At 37.6% G+C, this 18,065-nt stretch overlaps 1 protein-coding gene across 1 annotated transcript in view; it reads left to right on the top strand.

The window, feature by feature from the left end:
* The first annotated feature begins 11,719 nt into the window (after window positions 1–11,719).
* Window positions 11,720–18,065, top strand: part of GNAT3 (G protein subunit alpha transducin 3) — a 48,024-nt gene continuing 41,678 nt past the window's right edge. Inside the window, exon 1 of the mRNA XM_004439331.3 lies at window positions 11,720–11,837. Within this exon, the coding sequence (XP_004439388.1) occupies window positions 11,720–11,837 (118 nt within the window). The remainder of the gene's footprint in view (window positions 11,838–18,065) is intronic.

Here is an 18,065-nt window from a genome sequence, read left to right as displayed (position 1 = left end):
GAGAGTAACGGCTTTGTGACCACTTTCAGGCTTTCATGTGTTTTGGGTCATGTGGGGAAAAGGGACAATAGCTAGATTAGGATTCATGCAACATGAGTCATAGAAAGAGGGCCAATGCTGCTACATACAGTGAAGTTCTGCATGGCTGGGTGAGCTCTGGATCTTGTAGTAACATTCACAGCAAGGATTTGCATGTGATGAGATGAATGGATTTTGCAGACAAAGGTTACCCAGGAAATCTCAGTGTCCATATGCAGGCCAAACATGTAATATCTAAAAGCCACTCGCTACTTGTAGCTATTTAAATTTAAAATAATTAAAATTAAAGAAAATTTAAAATTTTGTTTCTCAGTTGTACTAGCCACACTTCAAGCGCTCAATAGCCATGTGTAGCTAGTGGATACCGTATTCAACTGTGCAGATACAGAACACTGTCATTCATTGCAAAAGATTTTACTGCACAGTTCTGATTAAAGTATAAATAACATATAATATTTTTTCAGATTTTTCTGTCCCCAAAGCCTATAGCTTATCAATTAGTATGGGTAACAAACCCAAATATACAAATAATTTAAAAAAATAGCAATAAGTTCAATTAGTAATATAAAAGTGGTCCCACATAATTTACATTTTTCAGAGAATATATAAACAGCTTTCAAGTTTGGGTGGAGTTGAAAGTAGCAGATGCAGTGACATTTGAATTGGGTGTTAATAAATTTTTTGAGATGAGAAAAGGCATTGCAGCAACAAGAATAGCATAAGGTTATAGTGGTGAAAGCCAGGCTGAAAAAATGTGTGGAAAATAGTGATTCGCTTTGACTAGGATTTAGAATAAATATAGGAAAGAAATGTAAAATTCAGGAGAAAGGTGTATTGAGATCAACTAGTGTAGGTTTAAAAGTTTGTCTTTAATTTAAACAATGGATGTGTTACAGGGATGTTGCCATTTGTTCTTTGGGAAGATAAATCTTCCATCCCTGAGATGTCAGATTGAATAAGAGTGTAGTTGAAAGAAAAGAGGAAGTATGATTCTTTAGGGGACTACCCCAATAATCAAGGAGAGAGAAGCATGTGCCTGGACAAGGCAGCTGGCGATGGAAGCAAAAAGGGAGGAAAGGATTTGAAAGCACTTTTGAGTGTTATGGAACCTATACTAGATGCAGAAAGAAAGGGAGAGTCAGCAATGACTCAGATTTCAAGTGAGGGAGGACGAGAATTATACTGCTGCATAAGCGAGTAGGGGAGGGTCCATAAGGAGATGTGGTGAGTTCAGTCTCAAACGCATGAATTGTGAAGTGCTGTAGGACTAGCCACAAGCTGGGGGGGGTCTAGGTGGAAGGAAACATTTGGGGCTTCATCTTGTGACAGTTGAACCCTCAAGAGGAAATGAGATTGCCTGGAGAAGGAGCATGGGATTTAGAAGACAGAAACATGAAAGAATCTGGCTTTAGAAAAGAGTCATGGGGAAAGAATTCAGTGAAGACAGAAGACAAGGTATGAAGGCAGAAAAGGAGAACAGCCACAGCATGAAAGCCCCAGTGAGAGAGAGGCTTCAGAGGGACAAGTGGTTAGCCATCTCCAAGTTCACAAGAATTCAAGGACAGCCCCTAAGAGAAAAGGATTTGGTGGTTTGGAGGACGTGAATGACTGTTAAGACATCTTCAGTAGAGTGGATGGGTGGGGTTATATGACTGATGTAAAGGAGTATTCAGATAGGAGCTGGTAATGAAGTAGGTAACATTTCATTTTTTCTCTTTTCTTCTCCTATCTCCAATACGTGCTCCCACTCTTGCTTCCTGTTTCACTGAGAAAATAGAAGCAATCAGAAGAGACATTGAAACCCTTCCACCATCACACCTAACAGCTATCTGCTTCTGTGTCGATTTACTTTTCCTTCTCTCTTGTTACTATGGATGAACTGTCTAGTCTTCTGATAAAAAACAACCATCCACTGGGCACTACACCCCGTTCCTTCTCACGTACTCAAGGACATGACTTCAACAATAAAGTCCCTTCTCCACTACACATTATCAGATTTTACCCTGTTTCCTCTCCTCTGTTTCTTTCTCATCAGTATATACAAAAGCATCCTGTTTTGATCAACTTCCCCTACCAGTTACCATACCAGCCTCTCCCTTCCTTTATGGGACAGAATTTTGACAGCAATGCCCATTGAAGTCTCTAATTTCTCTCCTTCCTATTTTTTCACTTTTAACGCTGCCTTGAAACTACTATTATCAAGATCAACATTTCTAAATTCTGTACCACCTCTAGATTCAATCTGGGGGAAATATTCCATGGGCCCCACAACTTAGAAATCCCTGCTCTGGCCCTTTGCTGGCTAAGCTCCTTCCCCACGGAGCAAGGAGTTCACGAGGCCAAGGAGAAATGCCTGTCTGGAGCTGATGTTCCTCTTCTAGACCACATCCAGGAAACCAGAGTCCCATAACTTCCTGCTAAAATCACTTAAACCCACTTCAGAATCTGCACGGGCTTCTTTCCTGAGTCTACCCCCTTGAGAGTCGTTCACACCACTGGTACACTTATCCCCAGTCCAGAGGGACTGCCAAAAAGCAGCTGTTTGTAGCGGTGTTAACAGACCTTGGCCAGAATTTGCCCACACAAGTGTTCTGGCATGGCAGAGCAGAGTCGATAGTGGGAAGAGAAAGGGGCAAGATCCTTACACTGTCATAGTTCAGTATTGAAAAGGAGTCAGATTGCCCTAAATTTGAACATGTCTTTATACAGCGTGATGAAGTTATTATTTTAAAAGAGGAAAGAATTTTTTTTAACAGTTAGCTGGATTTATGACATAAATATTTAGGTGTGTACTATGTGTGCTTTAAATGACACTCTGGCCCAGAAAATGTTAGATGTAGGCCTGACTGGATTCAGTGATTATTAATTCTCAGTATATTTTTTACTCGACCATCAGTAGCATTTGACAGACTGAAACACTCCCCCCTCTTAAGACCCTTTCTTCCCTTGACTTCTGGGAGGACAATATATCCTCCTGATTCTTCTTCCACATTAGCAACAATTTCTCAGACTTTTTAAAATGACCTTGGAGACAGTCCCTGAACCTCTTCTCTATCTTACATATTCCCTTGATTATATCATCTACTTTTGTAGCTCTAAATACCATCATCTGCTGATGATGCCCGAATTATATTCTAGCCAGAATTCTGACCTCTAGACTCATCTGTGGGTGTCTAACAGTTCTTTCAAATATACAGTATTCAAAATTGAGGTTTTGTTCTTTCCCCTCTAAATCTGCTTGTTCCACAGTCTTTCCCATCTCAGTATATAGCTCCATTCTTATAATTATTCGGGCTCCTCTTTCTCTCAAACCATGCCAGTTCTACCTGTAACATGTATCCAAAATCTGACCATTTGTTACCCTGGTGATAATCTAGCCTAAATCATGTTGCCTTTCACCCGGATTATTGCAAAATTTTCCTAACTAATTTTCAACATATTAGCCAGATTTCTCCCATTAACATATTGATTATATCAATTTACTGCACTGTTCAAAACCCTGCAATGTTTTCCAATCTAAAAACTAAAAGCCAAAGTCCTGAGCTAACATAGGAGGCCCTCCATAATCTGGACCACTCCCCTTTATGCCTACTACCTTTCTGCTTTCTTCTACTAACCTTGCACTCGCTCTGCTGTAGGTCCAGCCACCGTAGGTCCCTTATAGTTCTCCAGCCACCCTAGGCAAGTGCTTGCCTCACAGCCTTTGCGTTTACTATTTCCTTTGCTCAGATTTATCTTTCTCCAGATGTGTTTTTCATTCCTTATCTCTTTGATGTCTTTGCCCAAATTCCACTGCACCACTTAGAACTGCTGTCATGACTGAGACACTCATTCTTCCAGCTACTGGGAGTGTTGACAGCTGAGTCCCTCCCAGGAATTGTTGACCAAAAGAAGCTGCCTTGCCCAAGGTTGTAACTCCTACCTGAGGGCAGCCCACATCCAATGAGTGGACAGCGTGGGAGTATAAGGGCTCTTCTGTCTTCTCAGTTATGACTTTGAAGAGTCATTCCAGCTGCAGACTCCCAACAGGATCAGCTGAGGCTTCGCTTGCACCTGCATTGTTGTTCCACCGTTGCTACCACCAAGGCCTGCCTCCCTCATTCTGTATAGGTATATCTGCCAAGGTGTTCCCCACTCCCCTTCCTCATGGAAAACTCTGTCTCAGATTCTATTTCCAGGAAACTTAATCTGAGAGAGTTTGTACCAGGAGTGGTCCTAAGAAGCAGACTCTAAAATGGGATATTGGAACTTGATACCTACCCTCCACCTTCAACCTCTAGCCAGCTGGACAATTAGAATCCCATTACTCATGGTAGGTATATTACTGATAGCCCCTGGCTTGCAGTAGCACTTTAGTTTTGAAAACTTTCACTGGTAGTAACCTGAGATGGGCTATCAGTGCAAGATAATGTACAGGTGGGCAAAATCTCAGTGTTTGAGTCAGGGAAAGTAGAAATTACAAGGACTGTAGCTGGGGGCTATCAATTCCCTGGAGAAAGGCAACAGAAGGCCAAGAGTGATTAATCACCAGTTTAATGTAAAGTGCAAAAGCCAGAGGATCTCCTGTGCTGCCTGAAAAGAGACTTGCAGCTGCTGCAGTGGAGATGAAGGTGGAAGACCTGATGATCAGGTGCAGGGCTTAACTATACGGAGAAGAGAGTTCTAGAGAAGATTGAATTTTTAACCTTGGCAAAACTACTATACCCAAGCCAAGGTCCTCATTGGAAAGGAGTGGGACCCAAAGACAGAACAGTGATGACTGGATTGATGCATCAAGAAATCTTGAATCCTTAGATTCCACTTGGGCCCTCTAGGCTGGCAGAAGTGGTACACTTTTCCCTTTTAAAGGCTAGCACTCCCCCTTGCATGAGGAAAATGCAGGGGCCTTTGTTTTATAAAATAACATTCAACCTAGTGAGGAGCTACACCCACTGCTCTTGGGGATCAGGTCAATAACTATAATCTACTTATGACATAACCTGGCCCGGGAAGTGCTGGACCTGCTACAAGAAAGAGCCCATGTGCCAAAAGAGCTACAGAAACTAACCAGCAGGGACCTGCAAGAGCTAGAAGAGTATGTATGTATATATATACATAAGAAAAGAGTATAAATAACTAAAATTGGATTCTAAGAGTGCTAGACCAAAGGAAGGTGTAACATAAAGTTGGATAAAGGAGAAGTATATGAAAGCCCTTTCCTATAATACAGGATGCCAACACCCTGGGAGATGGTATTAACATGTTTTACAGGAGGGCTCTTGGGATACTGGATATAGTGTTGTCCCATGGCAAATGGCAGAGGAAGGTAACAAAAGGCTTAGAGAAGTTGGCATCCTAGATTGGAAAACCAATCAGACTTTAGGAAATGACCAAATAGCTTTCAATGTATTAAAATAATAAGATATGCACTTGTGAAGGGGATTTCAACATTATTGAGGCAGTTCTTTATAGGCAGGGGTTGATGATAGAAAATGCAATTACAGACTTATCATTCCTATTCCTCAAAGCAATAGGAATGATAAGATCCCCAAATAATAGAGACCAGGTGCCAGCATTTAATTATGAAAACCAACATTGCTGTAGTATTGTAATGAGAGTAAAGGTCAAAGTGGCAGCAAGAGAGCCTGATGTGCAGAGACCTATGCAAATAGTTAACAGAACAGAGGTTCTTAAAGCCAAAATAAATGAGCAGGCAACATGAGTATTGCTCAGTTTAAACAACCAGAAGAATCAAGGGTACTCATTAGGAGGATAAAGGTGTCACCCTTGAAAAATGTTATGATCCCTTGTCCTATTTCCAGACCTGAGCTATTTCTCAGAGCCAGAACTTAATTACTGAAAGGTCCTCATGAAGGAGAAATTTCCAACACTGTGACAAATGTTTAGAGTGAAGATTCACTAAAGACATCTTATGAGGTCTGAGTGGATCTTGATACTTGAGGACCAGCAGTAACATCACAGCCCTCATGTTAGAGTGGAGACATATGGGAACCAGGCAATAAATGGCATCTTGGACCATATCAAGGTTACAGTGGATCTTGTGGATTTACAGACCCAGCCAGTAGTCATTTCTCAAGTTTTGGAATGTATAATTGGAATTAAAGTATGTGGCAGATGGCAGAATCCCCATATCACTTTTTGGGCTTGTACAGTGAGTTAGCATCGTGACGAATATCACACGGAAGCCTCTGATACTGCCCCATCTAGTCCCCAGCTGTTGTGGTCCTTCAAGGGGGTATATCGGTCCAGTCTTTGTGCTTCATTCGGTATAAATCTGAAGGACCATCTCAGCTTCGGAGCTCCCCACAGGACTGGCTGCGTTCTCTGTTGCAACTGCATTGCAATACAGTTTCTCCTTCTGCCAATACTGCTTCCTTCACTCACTTACATGGATTGTTCCAAAGGATACTTTCCAATAAACTTCCTGCATGCATTTTTCATAATAAAGTCAGTTTTCAGGGAACTTGATCTAAAACAACTGCCTTTCCAGTTAGGTCTTCCCTGGACATATTATATAAAATTCTAATCTCTCATCTTCACTACCATCCCCATATTCATTATGTCCATTCTCTGTTTTTTTGCTTAACACTTGCCGCCATCTATAATTCTATATACTTTAAATATGTGTTATGTTTATGGTCTGTGTGAACCCCCTACACACTCATGCACCAGAATTTAAGCTCTATGAGAGGAGGCGTCTGACTAATTTGTTTACTGCTGAATCTCCCTGCCTGGTCCACAACAATTGTTGAATATATCAAATGTTGAATAAATGAATTCCTGCAATTCTAGAGGTAATATTTCACACTTGCAATCATTTGGGAAGGAGAATCACACATTTTCAAGATGGAATGAAGAGCTTCAAACACCATATATCTATCGATCACTCACTATTCACCAATTATTTCAATAAACAAGATTTTCTTCTATGTAGTCTCAGTTTACAGCCTGCAAACAGAAGAAAAGAACTGGAGGGTGTGGTCACTAAAAAATATCCTGCCTAGTTAATGAGGAAGGACAAACTGACTGGCAGCAGATTCCTCTTAGGAATTTGGAAAGTAAAGAATCACCCAATGGATGGTAGTAGATGTGAAGCATAATGGAGAATATACATATTAGGATCTTTCTTAAAGAGTGAGTATATGGAAAAAGTCAGCTATGGAAGAGCAAGATATTCCTAGTGAGGGAAAAAAGCGTGAGTGAAAGCTGAGTTGGGACACCTGATTAAGAAAGATATAGAAGTCCAGCTATAACAGAAAATATGTTATGAGAAGTAATGGGAAATATATGTGGATAGCTGGGTGGTATGAATTGGATTATTGGGTGTATGGCGGCAAGACTAAGACAGGAGGCAGTAATCAATAAGGAGTTCTTTATTTTTGCAACAAGAAAAATATAATAATGAAAGTTGGGTTTGAGGAAATTTAACCTGGCTCCGTCAGACAAGTTAGAGTGGAATAGGGCAGAGACCAGAATCAGGAGACCTAAGGAGGAGGTGGTTGCAATAACCAGGACTGAAGTAACTGAGGAATAAAGTTAAGGGAGTAAGTAGTGGAAATGTTGTGTTAATGAGACATATAAAAAATATTCTAAAGAAGATGGGATTTGGGGCAGGGAGAAGCCTTTTGGGAAATAATTATGACTCATCTTCTTTGTCATTTAGGCATGTAACATTTTTTATTTCCAATAACCATTATATATAATCATATCCTAATCCATAAAAAAGTATGTAGAATAAGTAAAGGCAGAAATCAACTCCAATGAATAAAAATGCCTATTTGTATTACCTCTTAAGACATAATCGCTGTTTAATGCTGGCATTGTACACTTATTGCACCATCCGACTGTACTAACTTGAAACAGCAATGTCTGCCGTATTCCCTCAAGATCAGAAGACCGGTCTCAGAAGTCACCAAAGACATGAATCTCTGAAGGAAACACCACCCGCAGAGCTCCCACAAGCGCATATTTGAGTACCATTAGGAAAGGAGGGATGATTTGCCTCAAACTTCATGGGAATATGCAAGGATAAAGGTCATTGCCAAGGCAGCCAGGACTCAAACCACCCAGGGACCCAATGGTTGAAGTCAACACCTCCTATAAGATATGGGGGGAAAAAAAAAAGACTAACAAAATTAACAGCCTGTGTTGACAACTTCAAGAAGGAGCTGAACCACTGAAGCCACTTATTGAAGTAAGCCACATGTCACATTCTCATGGGAAATCCAGCTTGACGACTGCAAAAGCCCAGGTAATACTGGCAAAAGAGACATCTCCAAAACACGGGTTGAAATCTCAATATTAACAGCAGATGGGAAATAATCCTATGTCATCTCAAGCTAGATGTTGAATTATAAATGTAAAATGTGGTTCCTCAAACTTTGTAAAGGCTAATGTCCTCTTCTGAAGATTCCACAGAGACCCTGACCAAAAGTAGCAAAAGGAAAAATTATTCACATCATGCCATCCTGTGGCATTTCAGTGACCTTTACAGCTGAGGGCTCACTCTCTGTGTTTTAACTCAAGTCAGTTTTCCTTCTGGTGCTGAAAGAAGATGTTCCCAATCAGGCTGATGCTGTGACAGAAAAAGAAACAGGCAACAAGGTTCTTAGAAGTTGTTCTAAGTGATTATTCTAAAAGACCAATTACTCCAACACACTGTCTCTTGCGTTGTGTGTGTGTGTGCAGAGCAATCTATCTCTCTTAGCTGGCCAACTATAGAACTCTAACACTGACAGTGCCTTGGATAGCTTTATGTTTCTTGTTTTCAAGAACACACAAAATTTATGGCCACATTTTTCCCTGAATTAAAAGCACCTAATTTAGTTACCTTTCCTGTTGTCATCTTCTATCAATTTTCCCTCACTATGGAGCAAGGTTTAGCAATAGAAAGGGAGTGTGCTGTATTATTTTTAAGACTGAGGAAAAAAAAGCGTAAATGTGGGCTAACAGTTGTAATTGTATATATTGACACTATTTCAGACTAAAATTGGGCTTTTTCATTGAATTTCTGAGTCACTCTAAAATTTCTAGGGTGGTGAGATAGACCCGCTATGACACTGAACCTTAGAAACAAACCTTAACTATCATGTCACCTCATGGGCCGGCCCTGTGGCTTGGTGGTTAAGTGCGCGCGCTGCGATGCTGGTGGCCCGGGTTCGGATCTCGGGTGCGCATCGAGGCACCACTTCTCCGTTCATCCTGAGGCCGAGTCCCACATACAGTGACTAGAAGGATGTGCAGCTACGACACACAACTATCCACTGGGGCTTTGGGGGGAAAAATAAAATAAATAAAATCTTTAAAAAAAAAAAAAAAAAAAAACTATCATGTCACCTCAGCAGAGCACAAGGAAGAAAAAGACTCCAGGTGTCTACCAATTTATTAGCAAGAAATAATTTTTGAACATTTCCTATGGCCAGTACTGAGACAAATATGTGGAAGACATCCAAGCGAATAAGACATTGCCCCCATTCTAGTGAAATTTATTATTTCATTTTCATCATTTTCTCAGGTCCAGAAAGCTATAATCCTAAGTGAAGCAACATGGACTAATAGCTGTATTAACAACCACAGCTCATTAGTGACGCTGTATCCCAGGCACCCAGGGGAGAGGGCAGAGAAGGGAGCCTTTCCCTTCTCTCTGGCTCTCCCCAGCCTGCCTCCCTACATATAGACACACGTTGAATTTTATGTCAAGATGATTTTAGTCACTGATGAAAAAATCACATAATAGTCTAATAAAGTTGATGACTAAATGTTCTGGGTTACACAGAAAAGCGGAAGTTCGTAATTTTATGCAGTGCAGAAAATGTACACTTCTACTCCTGAAAGAGTTGGTCAGTTTTAGTCAGTAATCCACTTAGGAAATCTTGGTAAAACACACGCTCTTTCAAATCCAAGGTATGCCCCTGCCAGAAAGATATGGGTATATTTACTTAAATGCAAATTATACGAAGTATCTTGTCAGTTCATAATTGCTATGGGACATACAAGAATCTTGTATATTCAGGGTACTATCTATGTATATTCAATTTTGATATAAAAACCATAGGCAAAAAGAGATTTATGTTAATGTTTGTGTTCTTTTGCGTTGCTATCAGAGCAGACTCTGTGTTTTGGGATGAGTAAAAATAAATTAGACAGCACAAATCTTGTTCCTTTGGGACAGGGCCTTTGCATTGCAAAAGCAATACCACATGATTTGCATGAAGCCTTGCATATCTACCTTTCCACATCTTTATACTATCATAACATGGCTTTGGAGGGATGAAATCCAGAAAGTTTTGACTATGCTTACATATCTACAGCCTCATATTTTATGTGAAAAAGTAAACAAAGCAGGAATATGTATTTAATTTGGCAGCCTATTTCCTTGTTGTATGAATATGCAAAAACCCACCTGTTCAGACTTTGCACATGATCCCACAAGAAGATCAGCACTGACGTGTTGAAGGACTGACTGCATTCTAGCGTTTCCTGGACAGGCACATTCACAAATCCCAAAATGCACATTGAAAGATTTGCCTGCTGCCACAGGTAGCCAACTCTGTTTATAAGGAAAATATTCATTGACTACCTAAAAAGTGTTTTATGCTTCCTGTAAACAAAATCTTGTACTTCATAATCTCTGTCCGCAAGCTTGCAGATCTTCAAGAAGTACAGGATATTTATTGAGGCAGTTGAAAGGCATGAAACATAGTTAGTTCTTACTTTTCAGGAAGAACCAAATTACCTACTGTTTCAAAGAACATTGCTTTTTATTCTCTTGGTACCAAATCAATAAAAGTCCTTCCAGCACAGCAGCTGTTGCTTAATGGCCCCAAAGAGTTAACGCACTGTCTAAAGTGAACACAGCTCAGTGTCTACACCAAGCGGGCCCTCGCTTAATGTTGATGGACTAACATTCTCACAAGCAGTAAAAGCTTAATTTATAGAGATGGATCTTATGAGACTAAAATCAATAATTTAAGAGCCTTGTGTGTTGAATTCTATGTTTGTGGCAATACCACATGTATATATGTAAGAACTACATTTATGTGTTTCCATTTTTTAAAAAAGATGTTTTCTAGTTAACTGACAGATAGGAGATTCTCGACAATTTTGAGTCATAATCTAAGCATAGCATGACTATAAACTTATAGTCATTGTAGATGACTATAAACGATTCATTGTAGATATTCAGATAGTGACATTGGAGTGATTATGAAGAATTTGCAAACTCACATATCTGAAGATGCAAGCTTGTTGATTAGTAATAATAACTTTAAATCACAGTAACAGAGCTTGTCTACTAGTGAGAAACATTCCATTTGAACTGCTCATTGCAGAGTATCTTTAATGTGTAGATTGTGATGACTTTCTACCTTATTGTATGCTATTCTTTAAGGAAAATGAGCAAATTTTTGAAGATGTGCCAGAAGTGGCCATCTAATTTGAAAGCATAATGAATTCCCTCTTTAGCTTCCAACCATACAACCATAGGGTTATATGGTTTACCCTTTGATCAGGTGACAGCTTAGAAAGCATCTCCTTAGTCAAAGCAGAATCTTAGAGAGGGAGGGAGCAGGCTGTTGGGTACTTCAGCAGAGCACTGTTCTTGCATCCTACGTCCAAACCAGAGCCGTGCTCTATGTTTGACAAAGTTTGACCAGATAAACTGACGAGTATCTAACACAAGATGGGAAGCGGAATTAGTTCAGAGAGCAAGGAGTCAGCCAAGAGATCAAAAGAACTGGAGAAAAAGCTTCAGGAAGATGCTGAGCGAGATGCAAGAACTGTCAAGTTGCTGTTATTAGGTAATATTTTTTTCCCTTTACTTTCAAAACCCTGTTGTTTTTGTCAATTGTGATGTATTTACTTTTCTCAAACTTTAATTTCAAGTGTATTACCATATGAGAGATTTATTATAAAAATGTGTTTGGAAATTTAAATAGACTTTATGTGTGCTCTATAAATATTTACTGATTTTTTTTGTTTAGTGTTTTATTACATGTTCTTTTGTTAAGCAGAGAGACAGATATTTATTAGATGATACAATTTCTCTGTCAATAATGCAAGTCACTATTATTAAAAGTCATATATATTTATTATTTTATTGCACCTTAATCATTTCCTGAATGTAGCTTTTTAATACTGAAAACAATCCGTTAATTTCAAGTTATAAAGATTTATGTTATTTTGTTCAAACAGAAATATGTCAAGCTGTTTGATATCAAAGTTAATATGTTACTTAATTACTTGCGCTGTTAAAATTAATGGGTCTCAAGTTATTTAGAGAGTAATGATACGATACTTTAACTTTTATATTAACAGTATTATTCAGGCTTCTGAAATACTATTCTGCCTGTGATCTTGTCTGCATACTTGAAAAATACTCCGTTTAAATCCTTTTAGGATATTTATATATTCATTCAGGTCAAGAATTATGTCTCTTTTATCTTTTCATTCCCTCAAAACTCAGCACAATGTTTTACCACAACTATAAATTCAATAAATGTTCAATGAATTGAAAGATAGAAAATAATCTGTATATCACACATTTTCCTAAACATAAAAAATTTAACATGTAGTGGTCACTGGAAGATAAATATAGTTTTGAAATAAGAATAAAAACCTATGAAAAGAATATAAAACAAAAACTTTAATCATAGCTGTGTGTTCCTCCTGCTCTTAATTATACACAAAAGGACTTCATTTTATTTCAGAATTGTGAATCTTGCACTCAACAAAATGTCTTCACTTTTTTAAGTGCCCCTTTGTTGTGTCTAATTTGCTCCCAGTGGCAAGAGTGTCTCAGAAACCAGCTGTGGGATTCCCAGCACTTGATCGTCAAAGGAAAGGAAATGTTCTCTCCCTTTGTGCACAAGCTCTGTGGCTGCACACTTGCCCACAGCACTGGCAAGTAACCACCTAGATAGAGGTCGGTAACTTACAAAGCAGCCAGCTCTTATGAAACCAGTAAATACAATTTCCCTAACATTCCAGAGTATTCTTTGAGGCTTTGATCAAGAGTGAAATTAATGTGAACATAGAAAATGCAAATAAAAGGTGAGAGGGACAGCCGAGCATTCCTACAAATGCATTCTGTGTCCCTCTTCGTATAGGAATAGTGATAAAATACATAAAAATCCCCATGTTTCAATAAAATTTCAAAAGAATAGAGATGTTTTCAACATACCAACTATTTTTAGATTAAAGTGGTGGGTTTGATCAAGAAGAAAGGGTAACATTTCGAACCAGAGATACAAAAGAATCATTAGTGGTGCTATAACATCTTTTACTTTCCCAAGACAATCACAATTACATAAATTCAGTTCCAAAGTTACCATACCGTATGCTTGGATGTATTTGGTGCCAACAATATGTGCACTGAACTTCTCAGTCACATCTTATTTATACAAAATAAATCAAATTCTCTTATGATTTTCCTATTTCAATTGTGTTCCAAACACTGGACTAAGTTTTCCCTCCTGGACTCTATTTGAGTTCTTTGTATGATGATTCAGTTGTCAAGTTTAAAACAACAAAGTCTTGTAACAACTCTGCTTTGATTCTTATTTTTGAATTGAACTCAAATTCTCTAAACTGTAATTTTTATATTCAAATTGGCCTCATTAAGACATAAAAGCGTTCAGTGGAACTAAACTAAACCTTCTCACCCTCCCACCCTCAAATCCCCTCACTAATGAAATCTTTTTAATTTCTCCCATCATTGAAACAGTGATTTTCATTCCTCAGTGTTGTCTGAACAAGAGTTTTTAACTTATCAATGAGCGTATGTCATGTAATGATCAGATCCTGAGTCTAACTCTATTTTTATAAAAATTAGAAAGCAACAAACATTTTTGGAAGAATTCATTCTTTATGCTGATCCTCTTATTATCTGATGAATTTCCAGGTACTTATACACATAGCACAACTTTCCAAATTTAACATGTACTGTAAGTAGGTGTACCATTTTGTGTCATTGGACACAAGATTTCACTGAATCTGAAGAGCTATCAAAGTGTGATTTTGCAAAGCAAAGTTCACCTTGCAGACATATTCCTTCTTTACTATGCCTTTCAGACATTCAGTAAAATTACAGAAGAGATGCCCCATCTTTTTCTTTAGCAAAAAGCAGGCTTCTAGGAAACACTGGAGATGACTCATGTGCTCCTGGCACATTTGATAACAGATATCAAGACAGTATTGTCACGTGCTTTAAAAAAAATAGCTCATAAAGATGTCCCGGAAAGAGTACATTTTAACAAGAAAAACAAATTCTAATGGATAAGATGTTCTCTTTTGCAGAATTCTTAAGTTAGTTTTTTTAGTTCTTAAATTATTAATGTTTGATTAAACTTTAATTCTACTCAAAAGAAATACCTGCCATTTAATTATGGAATCACTATGGATCATGTCTCCATTTTTCCTGTCTCGTCTTTTTATATTTGTTATTTCAAATTTCAGTTTGAATTTATTTATTTTACCACATTACTTTCTTTTGTACTTTTACAAATTTCCAAAGCTTGATAGGAAGTATAGGGAAAAGCTAAGCTTTGTGTTTTCTTCATATTTGAAACTCTGCCACTCACTCCACGTTCTTAGTGATGGTATTGTAACCAGCATTGGCTGGTGATTTCCAGCACTGTCATGGATGGTTAGTCATTGGTGTTCTCTTCCTTTAGTTCTAAAATTTTTTATTCTTTATTTTTCTGTGTGCTATATTGTAACATCACACTGTTATTTTTTTTAGTGGTGGCATCTGAGTTTTATTGTTTTAAAGTATTATTCCAATCATCTGACTCTCAAAAACATGAACTTGGATGGAGTCTAAAGATAAAAGAATATCTACTTTCAATGTGCTTATATTTACTCAGCTAATCAACATTTTCGAATTTCCCGAATGGTCCCACTTGTTCAACAAATGGGTATTTGGGAAGACGTGCCTTTTTTTAGTACAACAGTAGGACAGTTATAATGATTCTGACACCATCTAAAAGTTTGTTATAAAATAACTGGTAAAATAAAATTTGCACAGCAGAATTAGCTAAATAGGTTTATTCACCTGGCAGAGTGGGGAACATACACTTCAATAACAGTAGAGTAGAATGTCTTTTTAAGCCATTTGTGGTAAAAATTAATTTGTTAATATTTCATCAAGTGTTATGCTTTTTTCACTTCTTCTCTGAGTGAAATGAGAAATGAGAAGAGTAGCCACAAACAAATTGAGTATCAAATCATCAGGCTAGCCAGGTAAACTCAGAGAAATGATGGGTGTCAAAGTATTTTGTGAATAGTAAAAATCCGGACTCGGGCTGGCCCCGTGGCATGGTGGTTAAGTTCAGCACACTCCGCTTCCACTGCCTGGGTTCACAGGTTTGGATCCTGGTTGCAGACCTATACCCCTCATCAAGCCATGCTGTGGCAGGGACCCACATACAAAATGGAGGAAGATTGGCACTGGTGTTAGCTCAGGGCCAATCTTCCTCGCCAAAACAAACAAACAAACAAAAATCTAGACTAATGTGGTTTATTCTTGTTCTGTAATAGATTCCTAAATCTAAAATAAATTGAATGTCAATAATGTATACAGTTTTACTTCCTTTTGTCTTCCTTTTATGTATACCCAAAAGAGGACATAAGACTCAGGTAACATCACAGTTCTTATTTTTATTCTGTTTTTTTTTTTTAAATAGGTGTTTATTTTTTATTTTTAAAAAGTATCTCTAGATATGAGTGGGAGAGGATGCAGGAAACTGGAGATGTTCCCGATTGACTGACTATATCATAAATACATCAAGTGTAAGAAATTCTATTTCGAATTTCCATTACACCAATAGAGTCAATGCCTGTCCGTGGATGTGATCAGATAAACACATCCCCTGGAATAATTATACTAAGATTAATCAATAAATTTATTTCTGATCACTAGTGATAAGAGAAGAATCTTGTGAACAACACATAGGACATATTCCTAAATAATGTTTCCAATTTTTTATTTTGTTTTATTTATCCAAATTAAAGCCAGTCTTTCCTTCCTCTAATAATAATACATTTTTGTTTTAAAATATTATAAAATAATTTACTTTATTTTATGTTCCTAAAGATATCCAATCTTGTGGATGCATAAATATTTTCAATACAAATGTTTAAAATTGCTTTTCAGTAAAGTGAAGAGAAAACAGGCAAAAAGCTCTACTTGGAGAGTTTCAAATTGTCTCCAAAGTGCAATGGACTATTTGCACCATAACAATTTGATAGTTCCAGAGGCAAAGCCAGATATTTATAACATTCCATTTATTTATAAAGAATGACAGATGGCATTATCTAATAGCTTTCCATAATGTCCCCTTTTTTCCAACAGGCAAAAAGTGCTTACGCAAATGATTTGAATGCATTTGGTTGTTTGTGTTAGATCAACTTATCTCAAATAATCAGCCTATCTTTAAAAAAATAGACTCCCAAATCTCTTACATACAAGATGGAAACCGTTTATTAGGGTATTCCCTAGTTATCCAGATGATGGTATTTGTTAATGAGATTAAACATCCTGTCTTTCTGAGAATGACTCTTGTTAACTATAATTGAACAGAACCTCTCTTGTAATATGACAGAATAGTTTCATATTCACTTTTTTCATTCAAACTCTGAATTATCAATTCAAGAGCAATACTGTGCCTTTGAAAATATTTATATAAGCAACAGGAACGGTTAACAGAAAGTTATTTGCCCCTCCATACTGCTGGAAAGGAAGGAGGGTAGTGAAACATTTGATAGTGTAAAGACTCCATGATACGTTTCACATAAAATGAAATATACTTCCAATTAAGATTTTAGACTCAAATCTGGAATCCATCTCCTTATTTGTTTCCTCCAAATACTGATGTGTAAATACATCAATGTAGAATCTGAACCTAAAGAAGTAGGATTCAAGGTGAAACTGAGGGTGAGACTCATCAAGACATGAAAATTACCCATTCTGTTTATTAGATCGCGATGCTTATAAAGTAGAAGTCATGGGTTTAATTTCTGCCTCAATATTTTCTATTTAAATAGAATAAATTTGCTACTTAGAATTGTTCCTTTTTTAAGATGCCTGGAAATTTCATTCTCTGACCAGCATTTTATATTCTGTTCTCTCTCATACTTTTTCACACTTACTGAATTAGTTCTCGATTTCATACTTCCCTTCAATTAAAGTCAGCTATTTCAGCTGTTCCTCCTAAAATTCTGAAATATTCTGTCACTTTAATCGACATTCACACCCTCAAGCCTGAATAATCTCTCCAAGTTCCTCATTTACCATTGTTCTAATACACTGTTCCCAACTGATTTCCTTCAGAGTGATAACATTTAACATCTTTTCAGCCCTTAGTGCTGATTTAACCCCCATCCCTGTGTAGACTCCTAATTTCTTTCATTCCCAGGTGTTGTAGAATAAAATGACATATCATTTTTAGTTTCCTGGTCGACAAACTCCTGTTTTTACCTTTGGCTGGGCCAATAATAATTTTTCGGCTTCCTGGTTTTCTACTAAAATGCTCCGAGGCAGCTGTCTCTGCGTTCCCAATATCACTTTATCTAGATTCTCCTCCCCTCCCACCTCACCCTCGACATCCACCGTGTACAAGATAGTGATGAGTCATTATCACCAAATCTCATGGAACATTCATTTATTCTCTCCTCCTTCAACTAGTTGTAAGGAAGTGGTAGTACTCCATTTTCATTTAAGGCTAATTTCAGCCTTTGTGCTATAAAAATCTACCCCTTCCATACCTTAAAATTTTTGCTTTATGAATCATTTAGTCTCCTTGCCATTTTCAAAATTCTTCTCTACTGGCTCCTTCCTCTTGGCATTTTCATCATAGAGAAGAAGAAAATGAGAACTTAAGAAAGTAATTCAGTTTCTAAGATCACAATTAGTTTACACGAAAATGAAGCCATGTATTTCTATCTGTGTCAGTTTTACATTAGTATCTGCATTCTAAGTTCTATGAAAATAGAGAACATGTCTGCTTTTGCTCTTCATTGAGTTCCTA

The sequence above is a fragment of the Ceratotherium simum genome, chromosome 1 (assembly GCF_057802395.1).
Source record: "Ceratotherium simum simum isolate JZ-2026a chromosome 1, ASM5780239v1, whole genome shotgun sequence".
Lineage (NCBI taxonomy): Eukaryota > Metazoa > Chordata > Mammalia > Perissodactyla > Rhinocerotidae > Ceratotherium > Ceratotherium simum.
Note: the sequence above shows the minus strand (reverse complement) of the source record. Positions and strands in the feature narration are given on the sequence as shown.